Source organism: Podarcis raffonei, chromosome 10 (genome assembly GCF_027172205.1).
Source record: "Podarcis raffonei isolate rPodRaf1 chromosome 10, rPodRaf1.pri, whole genome shotgun sequence".
NCBI lineage: Eukaryota > Metazoa > Chordata > Lepidosauria > Squamata > Lacertidae > Podarcis > Podarcis raffonei.
In genome coordinates, this window is record NC_070611.1 from 15,034,479 (window position 1) to 15,046,922 (window position 12,444).

Sequence of the window (12,444 nt, forward strand, 5' to 3'; positions counted from 1 at the left end):
CAGCCCCAAACACAGCATTTGGCAGATATTTATTTTTATTTTATTTTTACAAAAGCTTTGTTAATAATAATAATAATAATAATAATAATAATAATAATAATAATAATAATAATTAATAATAATAATAATTTATACCCCGCCCATCTGGCTGAGTTTCCCCAGCCACTCTGGGCGGCTCCCAATCAAGTGTTAAAAACAGTACCGCGTTACATATTAAAAACTTCCCTGAACAGGGCTGCCTTCAGATGTCTTCTCAATGTCAGGTAGTTGTTTATCTCTTTGACATCTGATGGGAGGGCGTTCCACAGGGCAGGCGCCACTACCGAAAAGGCCCTCTGTCTGGTTCCCTGTAGCCTCACTTCTCGCAATGAGGGAACCGCCAGAAGGCCCTCGGCGCTGGATCTCAGTGTCCGGGCTGAACGATGGGGGTGGAGACGCTCCTTCAGGTATACAGGACTGAGGCCGTTAAGGCTTTAAAGGTCAGCACCAACTCTTTGAATCGTGCTCGGAAACATACTGGGAGCCAATGCAGATCTCTCAAAACCGGTGCTATGTGGTCCTGGCGGCCACTCCCAGTCACCAGTCTAGCTGCCGCATATGGATTAATTGCAGTTTCCGAGTCACCTTCCACGTAGAGCACATTGCAGTAATCCAAGCGGGAGATAACCAGGGCATGCACCACTCTGTCCAGACAGTCTGCGGGCAGGTAGGGTCTTAGCCTGCGTACCAGATGGAGCTGGTAGACAGCTGCCCTGGACACAGAATTGACCTGCGCCTCCATGGAGAGTAGTGAGTCCAAAATGACTCCCAGGCTGCGCACCTGGTCCTTCAGGGGCACAGTTACCCCATTCAGGACCAGGGAGTCCTCCACACCTGCCTGCCTCCTGTCACCCAAAAACAGTACTTCTGTCTTGTCAGGATTCAACCTCAATTTGTTAGCCGCCATCCATCCTCCAACCGCCTCCAGGCACTCACACAGGACCTTCACCGCCTTCACTGGTTTTAAGAACAAGCCAGACACATCTCAAAATGTTCAAGGCATCCTAAGAGAGATCCTTACTTCTGTCCATTCATCACTGCAAAATAAGTGTAGCCATATGAATTTAATGTCATGAGGGAGGATATTTGTGACTATTTCTTAACCCACAAACATGAAACATAAAATGAGACTTGCATAAAGGGTTGTATCCAACTGAGCCATACTAAGAGTAGACCCACTGAAATCCTTTTGTTTTAGTCAGTGTTTTCTCAGGTATGATTTAGTCAGATACACCCCAGAATTCTTAATCTTCTTCTTTCCCTTCCCTTTTTGCAAAGGTGTGAATCATTACTGTTCACTTTGATACTAGAACTCGCTTAGCTACTATTATTCACTGTAGCTCTTCACAGGGAATTGGCACTCAGCCAGCCAAGCAGGATTTAACCACCTCTCATCAACTGAAGCATGGGGTTCAATACCAGTCACCTGTAAAATTTGGCCCTATGATGAGGATCTGGCCCATGAAATTTGGATCAACGATGAGGATTTGGCCCAATGATGAGGTTCTGGCTGTGAAATATGGCCTAATGATGAGGATCTGGCCGTGAATTTTGGCCCAGTGGTGAGGATTTGGCCCGATGATGAGAATCTGGCTGTGAAATTTGGCCCAATGATGAGGTTCTGGCCGTGAAATTTGGCCCAGTGATGAGGATTTGGCCCACAAAGCCAACAAAGTTTCCACACCACCCTTGATCTACACTGGCCAGCAGCAGATATCCAGGATTAAATCAGGGGGTATTCCTAGCCCTCTCTTGAGATGGCAGAGCTTGAACCTGGGAATTTCTGCTTACAAAGCGGATGCTGTGTCCTGAGCCCTTCTCCCTCAGCCAAACTGCACCCTGGGGGTAAAGATGACTGTTCGCATTGGCAAAATACCCAGCACTACATAGGAATGCCACCATAGGAATGTTTGCAATAGTGGTGAGCTTAACATAGCATCTCAGAGCTTCTGACGGCTCAGGCAAAACCAGTAGTGTATTGAAGGTAAGTGAGACAAAGCTAACCAAAGCAGGCTGCCAATTTTAGCTTTCTGCTTCCATCACAGATCTTCTGTTTCAATTTGAAGATGTGTTTGCTTGACACGCCGGACTGCTTGGCGGCTGATATATCAAATTTAAGGTTGCAAATGCTGAAGGTTGAGGCGATAAAGCTGCAGGCTGACCCCAGCCCATGAAACCATTTCCACCACACTCTTCCAAAATCCAGTGCCTCCTCTTATCTTGAAAAGTGCCACTTTTCCTGCAGAGAACAGAGCCCAATTTTAGAAGGGCTCTTCTCCCCATAGCTGGGGAATGAGGAGGTCTGCTCTCTGGCTGAGTGTTTTCCTACTTGTGGTGTGCCTTACCTGCCTAGCTATGTGTGGACCATATATGTTTAAGTGTGTTGGATGTGCAATTCTGTACTGGCCAACCCAATGGTTAGGTACCTCTGTCTTAAAAGGTGTCTGTCTGTTTTGTGTGTGTGTGTTTGCAGACACCCCCAAGTTGCCCTCTCCACCCTGGGCACACCAAGAGGGGAAGGGAATACTTCTTGTATTTCTATTGCGACATCAGTTGGTGGTCTCTCGACCTCCACTATAAACCTGGGAGCCACGTTTCTCATCATGAAAGAAGCTACCAGGTGAAAAAGTACCAAATCAGTCATGACGGACAATCTAATATCGCTGGCTGTGCAAATTTATCGCCCACTGTACCTGCTTCCCCATCTAAACTCTCCATGACAATTTTAATTGATGTTCTCTAGAACTTTGATTTCAGTAAGTTCAGACTAATGATAATAATACAATCATACAATCAGATGTGAACAGAACTCTTACTTCTGTTTGAGAAATACATTTTTGTTTTGTCTGTTTGTATTTACAGGAAGAAGAAATCTCCTGATTTGTTTAAGTGGCTTTGTATAGAAACAATAGAAGTTTGCTGTCCTGCTGGAACACATGGTCCAGACTGTGTTGGTAATTAAACGACAATAATAAAGTACTGGGGTATCTTTAATCATACACAGAAGCTTTCATTCAGTTCTAGCCTTTTACTATCATTGATTAGTTCGATTCAAAATACAATAGAAGGCCTCAGTTTCAATAGCCGGCATCTCCAGGTAAGGCTGGGAGACACTTCCTGCCTGAAACACAGAAGAGCAGCTGCCGGTCAGTGCAAACAGTACTGAGCTAGATGGACTAATGGTCTGACTTGGTATAAAGCAGTTTCCTAAGTTCCTACGGCTATGTCTGGTGATGTGATGGTGGAAGAAGAAAGATGCTTCTGTGAGCTGCCTGAGCTGCGGTTCTCCCGGCAAACATAGGGAAGGTGCCTAGTAGGCCATTTTATTTTTTCAGTCTCGGTGATACTGGTGTAAGAGGGAAAGTGAAAAAATGGCTACGGGGGGAGGGGGGATGTGTGCCGAGGAGGGAGCGTTTACAGCCAGTTTAGAAGTGTGGAAATGGTGTATGACGAACATGTGCTTTGGGTTATTGGCTCGCACAAGTGGATGGGCTACTTGGAGCCTTTGTTGGGTCAGTAGCAATGTGGAATCTCAAAAACCAACAGGTTATATTGTGGCATAGGGTGTTATTGCTAGGGGAGTCTCTGCATCAGGGCACAGTTCTTTGAAAAAGTTGAGCTAAGCTGAAAGGTTTGGAGAGGCAAAAATGCAAGGCATTTTGGGAAGGGATGGGAGAAAAATCACAACATGTTCAGGCCACAGAGGGCTCACTGCTGCAGTGTTAGCTGCAGAGGCTTTTCATCCCCCCTGCCCTTTTAGATTCTTCTTCTTCTTCTTCTGGTTGCTGTGGTGGTGTTCCTCCTAAGCAGCTCGCCACCCAGTTTTGGTGGGCAACCTGCAAATGGGCCTTCAAAAATAGGGACAGAATATTTTCAGCACAGCTTTAGTAAGAAGCAAAGGGGAAAACTTTTTGTGAAGAGGCTTGTGAATGTTGATCAAGAGGCTGCAGCGAGAGAAGTGGCCGTGGGGAGAAAATATTGTCCGGCTTCGTTCACGTGAAATTCTTAAACTTGCTGTTTTTGTGTTAATCTAAGCTTGCCGCGGAGGATCAGAAAGACCTTGCCACGGAAATGGCAACTGTGCTGGAGACGGCACCCGAGGTGGCGATGGATCCTGCCGCTGTAAAAGGGAATACCAAGGAGAATTTTGTTTGGACTGCTCCGACGGCTACTACAACTCTCACCGAAACGACACACATTCTGTTTGTACAGGTACGCCTGCATGCTTTACATTTAAAGCCTTTATAACAGTCCGGAGAACTGTAATTGCTTCCGCACAACAAAGGGGACTTTGGACTGGAGTTTCTCCAGGAACATTTTGCTTTGTTGTGCGAGAAGCTGTTTGTGAGCTGGCATGGCAAAAGAAAAGTCAGAAGTCCCGTTAGATATGACACGGAACCGTGGGCATGCCCAGTTGCTTGCAAGATTTCGGGCAGTGCTTTTTATGGTTAAATTGTCGCTAAATATTTTTGAACTTTCTATATTTCAATCCAGGAGTGTTCCGTGAGGAGGGTCGGTGCCATGCTGCTGGAGCCACTGCTGCTTACTAGCAGAAGGAAGGGCAAGCTGGCAAGGGAGGTTGTTGCTAGCCAGGCACGACTGTTAGTCTAGCTCTCTCCCCCTGATGTGTCTTCACAGCACCATCTCAACCCTCTCCCAGTAAGTGGCACCACCTCTCTCCTCACTGACTGCTCCCGATCCGCATCCCAGATTAGCTAGAACAAGCACAGTCCATGGAAAGAAGATAAGGTCCCTAGCAGAGATCAAGTTGATGGACTATGCTAAAGTGACAAGAATCAGAAATCAGGAAGGCCAAAATTTGAATAAGCAATGGGGAAAATTTATAATCTATCTTAAAAACCATTGTAAATAGCTAAAACCATTAGCGGGATTGGAATAACACTTGTAGTTTAGTGGTGAATTTTGGAAATACAGTGGAACCTCTATTCACAACCACAATCTGTTCTGGAGGCCTGTCCTTATGGCGAAAAGGGTCGCTGGTAGAAGCACCATTGTGCACAGGCGCATTCGGCGGCAGCCTGCTTCTGTGCATGTGCAGACAGTGGCAGTTGCCTCTGCACATGGGCGAATCGCAGCAAACCCGGTGTTTACTTCCGGATTTGCCGCGGTCGCGACTTGGAATGGGCCTAAGTAGAGCGGGACATAAATAGAGGTTCTACTGTAATGGAGATGCAAAAGATTTGGATTATTATAAAAGATGCAGGAGGAAATGATTAAGACCCACAAAGGGGAGGAGGGAAGTCCAGGAGATTCCTTGGAATCTTGTCTTTATGTTGTATGTTTGTGATTGTAAAATTTTAATTTGAAAAACCGAATAAATAAATGCATAAAAAAGAACAAGCACAGTCCTATACTTGTCTACTCAGAAGTAAGCCGTGTTGAATTCAAGTAAGTGAGAATAGGATTGTAGCCGTAATCTCACTTTGTTCCGTCAAAGCCAGCCTGTTTTGCTAAAGTGGAAGAAGAAACCCGTTCTGTGTGTCTTGTTGATCAGAACCCAAAAACAGTGGAGTCATTATTTGGGTGATAACCTGATAGCCTTTTTCAGTTTGCACGCTCACTACTTGTTCCACTGCTTTTATAAGGTAGTGCTTTATGTAACTTCGTAACGTTCCTACTTACTTTACGCGTTAATTAAATAACATGCCAGGATGTGCAAACATTTCATGAGCCAATTCACATGCAATTATTTGCATTATCGACGCCTCTAAAGTAACCCTAGAATCAGTTTAACTATATAACGTAAACCTAGATTCAGTTTTAAATGTGCTCGCCAGGATCTGAAATGAAGTCTCGAGTCTTTCTGTGTCTTCACAGCTTGTCATGATTCGTGTAAAACGTGCAGTGGAGCAACAAACACAGACTGTAAGGAATGTAAAGAAGGTTGGACCAGAAATGAAGACGCCTGTGTGGGTTAGTAAGACATCCAATAGAAAACGAAGCGTTCAGTTTAGAGAAGACCTAAGATATAATATATAACATGTTTATAATCATACACATGTAGATTCTTGTCTTTGTGCCATTTCCCCCACCCCACCCCACCCCAGGCATCTTAACTGAAAGTTAAAAAGTACATTCAGTCGTACCTTGGAAGCCAAACACCTTGGCACTCAAACGTTTTGGCTCCCGAACGCAACAAACCCGGAAGTGAGTGTTCCGGTTTACGAACGTTCTTTTGGAACCCGAACATCTGGTGTGGCTTCCGCGGCTTCCAGTTGGCTGCAGGAAGCCACACCTTGGTTTCAGAAAGTTTTGGAAGTTGAACAGACTTCCGGAACGGCTTCCGTTCGGCTTCCAAGGTACGACTGTAATTATACATGCACTAAACATGGTGAGACATAAATAAAAGAGAAAAAGAAAAAGAGAATCAGCACCCACGTAGAAGGTAAAGTAAAAGGCCTTTTCTCAAGCAGAGATGCATTTACATAGATTCAGCTGCTGGGTTGCAGAACACTGTTTTTATCTGTTTTTAGCCAGTGTGGTGTTGTGGTTAAGAGTGGTAGACTTGTAATCTGGTGAACCGGGTTTGCTTCCCCGCTCCTCCACATGCAGCTGCTGGGTGACCTTGGGCTAGTCACACTTCTCTGAAGTCTCTCAGCCCCACTCACCTCACAGAGTGTTTGTTGGGGGGGAGGAAGGGAAAGGAGATTGTTAGCCGCTTTGAGACTCTTTCGGGTAGTGATAAAGCGGGATATCAAATCCAAACTACTCTTCTTCTTCTAAACAAGTTTGGAGCTGGGAGGACTTCTCCGATCCAGGCTTACAGCTGTTGGTTTCAGTTTGCTTTTTAACTAGTTGGCCTACTAAATTATTGGTTGACCCTCCTGATTTTGTTACATATGAAGGGGGGAAGATTACAGAAGACTGTTGGTTCCTGATGTGCCTTTTGTTTTATTGAATCGTTTCAAGGCTGTTACCTGCCACCTCTCCGTCGAATGCCAAAATACAGCATTTCCAATCGAAAGCAGTTGGGAAAAAATCTATCGACAAATTCAAATAACGATCAGCCGTTCACCAAGAATGGCATAGTATAAATGCAAGGGTATGGTTAAATAAGCACAGTTCCCACTGAACTGCATATCAGAAACAGAAAGCAAGTGCAAAGTCAATGAATGAAAAAGCTAAACCACCCCTTGCTGCTACCAGTCTCCTTTGTGAAGCTTGGTTTGAATCTGAGTGAGGAACTTTTGGCTCCACAGAAATTGGCAGATGGAAAGGAAAAGAAAATCACATCAATCCAATGCCATTTGGAAAATGGGTTTATCATAGAATTGCAGAGTTGGAAGCCCCTCCTCCCCGAGGGTCATCAAATCCAGCTCCCTTTTGCCCAACATGGGTTTCGTCCCTGAGATTAAGAGTCTAGTGCTTTACAGACTCATGACTTTAAAAGATACATTTTTCGTGAAGTAATGCATGTCATTGTAGGGGTCGTAGTAGGTCACGTGCAAGGATAAGAAGCTCATGGTTTCCCTCTTATTCAGCCTCTGATTTCCTGCATTCCTTTCTATGGCAATGCTAACTTTCCAAATTTATGTTCACCTTTGCAGATGTGGATGAATGTGCCGTAGAAGAGTCTCCCTGCAGTACGGACCAATTCTGCTTAAACACAGAGGGCTCTTTCTCCTGCAAAGGTTTCCTTTCCATATATCTATATATTTAACCTTAAGTTCTAGCTTGCTTAATTATATAAGAGCTGAAACAAATGTCAGATTTGTTGTGTGAAAACCATTGATAGATGTTCATGTTTAAAGAAGAGCTTGTCACGCTTCCTTTGGTATAAACAGATGTACAGTGGTACCTTGGTTGTCGAACGTAATCCATCCCAGAAGACCATTCGACTTCCAAAACGTTTGATAACCAAGGCTCAATGGGCGATTGGAAAATTACATTGAAAAAATAGGGAAATGCACCTCAGAAAGCCATTCGACTTCCAAGGTGCGTTCGAAAACAGAAGCAGTTACTTCCAGGTTGTCGGTGTTCAGCTTCTGAAATGTTCGACAGCCGAGATGTTCAGCAACCGAGATTTGACTGTATATACTTTCTGGGTTTGGTTTGGAGTGAGGTGTAACGATGGTACATCTCAAGTGGGATGCTTGTTGTGGCTTCCCCACCACCCGAAATTGTGAATCTTAGTGTTTGTCCTCAAGTAGAAAACTACAGTGGTACCTCGGGTTAAGTACCTTATTCGTTCCAGAGGTCCGTACTTAACCTGAAACTGTTCTTAATCTGAAGCACCACTTTAGCTAATGGGGCCTCCTGCTGCTGCCGCGCCGCCAGAGCATGATTTCTATTCTCATCCTGAAGCAAAGTTTTTAACCTGAAGCACTATTTCTGGGTTAGCGGAGGCTGTAACCTGAAGCATATGTAACCTGAAGCGTATGTAACCCGAGGTACCACTGTACACGGAGAAATATAATACATGAGCTACATGGATACACTATGCTGTGATTCAGTGGCTCTGGGAAATGTCTCTGCGATTGCAGGAACCCTAGTAAAGTAATTGTGTAGCAACACTTCTCACATTTAATTTCTGCAGGTAGAATTTGATGTCACACTAAGGTGATAGCACCCACATTTCCACTTGCCAGATAGAACAATTTCCCCTCTCTCCTTGCCGCGTGCTGCTCTGGGGGTTCCCTTGACCCACCTCCAGAGCAGTCAGAATGTGTCTTCATGGATATTGGCATCACCAGGGAGGGGGAAGGAATGCAGCTAGAAAGCGATCCTTAGTCAATAATTTTGAGAGAAAGGAAAAGGCACCCAAATAGGGGATAATGATATGAACAGGGCAGGATAGAAGATAATGAGATCTCAAAAGGGAAGCAAGGAGTTAAATATATTAGTTGAATTGTGGCCATTTTTCCATTGACGACAGTAGTCTTGGAAAATTAGCAGAAAGGTTTTTGTAATGTTGTTGCTTCTAACTTCATGTATACTTAGTTGGCTAGCAGTGTTAACAGAAAGCCGAAGGGTTGAACTGCAAATATCTGGATATAAGAGCATTCACATACGTACTGTTCTTTCCGGGGTTTGCGTAGCTTTGCCTCAAGCCTGAGTGTAGCCGTTGTGGTCTTCCAAGTAATGTTACTGCTTGACTAATTTGTACATAGACATTTGTTGTTCATTGGTTAGATTTCTTACTGTCCTTCACAATCCCTTTGCAACAATATATTCATAGCATTCACAACAAGCTTAAATTGGTTTATAAACTTATAAAAATAAGTTAAAGGATTCCATACACAAAGCAACACAGTGTGGGTTAAACGCAACAGGTGGGTCCGACAAAAATTAGCTTCAGTTTGTTCTCTAAGCAAGTTTTCACCTTAGTTTACAGTGATTTTAAAAAGTTCCATTTTATGTTTCAGCATGTGATCGGGGCTGCTTGGGATGCACAGGAGAAGGGCCCAGCAAATGTAAAAGCTGCGTACCTGGCTATGAAATGAAAGATGAAAAATGCACAGGTTAGATTTCTACTTTTGTATGAAAGTCAGAGTCAAGACACAACTCTAAAAGCCCAGGAGAACAAAAAAAAAAAGTATTTAACTGCCACCAAAAAGGCAAGAATGTGTTCCTGATTTCCATAGAGGAGAATTTCATAAGTCATTTTAAGCAGATTCTGTATGCTTGAATTTTTAATTCCTACAATTCAAACTAGGCCTGCAAAACACAAATACTCATATTTATTTGTGTTTGTATGTGTGTTTATTGATATCAATAAACAGCAGCTGGCTACGGTTCAATGATTATTGGTGTGGAAATTGCTTCATTCTGCGTAATCTTTGTCGCTGCTTGTATATGTGAGCAAATAAAGTAAAAGAAACAGAACATTTGTATTAGAACAATTTCATCCGTGTGCATTTGCACCGAATTAAACTTTTCGCGATACTCTTTCCCTTTTTAAAATAGATGTGGATGAATGTACCTCGTCCGAAAAGGTGTGTGTAAGAGAAAACGAAGACTGCGTTAATACCGCGGGGGGTTACAAATGTGTCTGTTCCGAGGGTTTTCAAGATGAAGATGGCTCTTGCGTTGCAACGGTAAAAGGAGGTCAGTGGCTGTTTGTTACCGAAGGTTTTGCAGGCTGTTGGTAGGGTAATGTAGCAAATCCAGTGTTAATTGCACAACTGCTGCTGCATAATCGTCTCCGCCTCCCTTGCATTTTCAATCGCTGTTCCCCAGCCAGATCTACCCTTTCTCATTTTGATTCTTAAGCACATTTTGCATCATTGGTCTAGTGTGATGTCGTGGACTAGGATTGGTAAGGCTAACTTCTAGGTCTTCACCCAGCCATGAATCTCATTGAGTGACCTTGCACCAGTTAATCCAGCCATCTTCATGGGTGGAGGGGCTGTTTGAGCATAAAATGTGATGGGTTGCATCATGCACACTGCCCTGAGCTCCTTGAAGGAATTAGGATAAAAATATAGCAAATAAGTCCTCCACATACACTTCTTTTTTTGTATAATTTTTTTATTAAGTTTTTCTGTTTCACATTTTAGAATACTCATTTAAACAACCTTAAAATATCAATGACTTCCATTCTTCTCTTTCCATGGTTCATTTTACATATCATTCAGTATTCCATTGTTACATCCATTATTTACACTGTTGAATTTATCTTAATGCTGCCAACATTTTCCAAAGTAGTAGTAGTAGTAGTAGTAGTAGTAGTAGTAGTAATTTATTATTTATACCCCGCCCATCTGGGCGGCTCCCAACAGAATATTAAAAGCATGATCAAACATCAAAAGCTTCCCTAAACAGTACACAATTTTCACCCATATATTCAATAAACATTTTCCAATCTACTTTAAACATATGTTCTTCTTGCTCTCTTATTCTATATGTTAAGTCTGCAAGCTGCACATATTTCATCAATTTTAGTTGCCATTCTTCTTTGGTTAGGACCTCACTCGTTTTCCATTTGGGGGCTAACAAAACACTCCCCATACACTTCTTTTCTTTACATCTGATTTGAAAAGCCATTAATGATTGGTCTTCATGGTCCAAAACATTGTCAAATTGAATGGCAAGCCCCTTGTAGATTCTCAGCAGGGTCAAATTCTTGGCACTGCTTAAAAAAACCAAGGGAATTTGGTTGCCTCCTTTAAAAAAGAAAAAAAAAGAATGGTCCAAATTTAGGGGGTGTGCATGATGTGTTTCTTACCTGTGCAGAGAGTCTTTTCAGCAGAAGCCCCCCTCCCCAGTTGGCAGACACCTTCTGGAGTAGTATCCTGTGAACTTGAAGGGGAGCCCACAGGTGAGGGTTGCCCCAGCCACCCTGGGCAGCTTCCAGCAAATTATAAAACCACAGTAAAACATCACACATTGAAAACCTCCCGATACAGGGCTGCCTTCAGATGTCTTCTAAAAGCCTGATAGTTGTCTATTTCCTTGACATTTGACGGGAGGGCGTTCCACAGGGCAGGCGCCGCTACCGAGAAGGCCCTCTTCCTGGTTCCTACCTCTTACAAATAATAACTGTGTAGTTGTTTTGTTTTAACAAAGATGCATTACTTTTGACAGAAGAGGAGACGCCCGCAAATGTATCTTCATCAGATGCCCATGCGGAGTTATGATCTACATTCCAAGACAACAGACATTGGTATCAAACCTTTAAGTTATTGGACCGAACAGCTGCTACCTGAGATGTAAATGGTATTAAATAACCTCAGGTTGCCAGTAAGATTCTCTCTGGAACTTAATGATGGATTGCCCTTTCAACTGCATTTCTTTGTGAAACATACACAATTGTCACTTTTTATACCGCCATTGAACTACCTTAGTAGACATTGTTGGAGATAGATACGTCTTTGCCCCCGGTGTATTTGGTTAAATTGAACGACTTATTGCCGAGTCTTGCAAAACATTGCTCCTTGTGTAAAAGAAAATGAATTGGCTAACTTAAGTACTTTTAGATCAGAATGGATTTTCTACGACCTGTGCTTATCTTTTCGATACCAGCAAAAGGAGATGCTGTTTTATGGAAAAGGCTCCTCTTGCAAATGAAAGCTGAATGTCAAGTGCGGCATTCAATAAAGATTTATTTTGACTGCTTTGTATTTTGTGTGCCTTGCGTGTTAGCATCTGTTGCATGGGGTGTGTGGGGGAATTGTTAGTTTATAGGTGAATCGACTTCTGCCTTAAGTCATTCTCCTGTAGAAATCAGCTGGTCTTTAAGAGAGAAGCCATCTTAATTTTTTGTCCCACAACTCTTCACCAAAAGAAGATTGTTTTTCTTTGCCTTGCTGTACATCAGGGGTTGGGAAACTTTTTCTCTCTTGAGAGCTGAAGTCTTTTCTGAGGACCACATGGCAGAGGTGGGCGATGCTAAAATTGGCAGAGCAATGAATGCAGTTGCCCAGTAGGCCAGCTCCTGCAAAC

The 12,444-nt window shown here is 43.2% G+C and overlaps 1 protein-coding gene across 1 annotated transcript in view; it reads left to right on the forward strand.

The window, feature by feature from the left end:
* Positions 1 to 12,122, forward strand: part of CRELD2 (cysteine rich with EGF like domains 2) — a 19,408-nt gene extending 7,286 nt beyond the window's left edge. The window contains exons 4-10 of the mRNA XM_053405723.1: positions 2,902 to 2,993; positions 4,075 to 4,251; positions 5,878 to 5,973; positions 7,608 to 7,691; positions 9,426 to 9,521; positions 9,967 to 10,107; positions 11,587 to 12,122. Coding sequence (XP_053261698.1) covers positions 2,902 to 2,993; positions 4,075 to 4,251; positions 5,878 to 5,973; positions 7,608 to 7,691; positions 9,426 to 9,521; positions 9,967 to 10,107; positions 11,587 to 11,639 — 739 coding nt within the window. The 3' untranslated portion in view covers positions 11,640 to 12,122. The remainder of the gene's footprint in view (positions 1 to 2,901; positions 2,994 to 4,074; positions 4,252 to 5,877; positions 5,974 to 7,607; positions 7,692 to 9,425; positions 9,522 to 9,966; positions 10,108 to 11,586) is intronic.
* Positions 12,123 to 12,444: the final 322 nt, after the last annotated feature.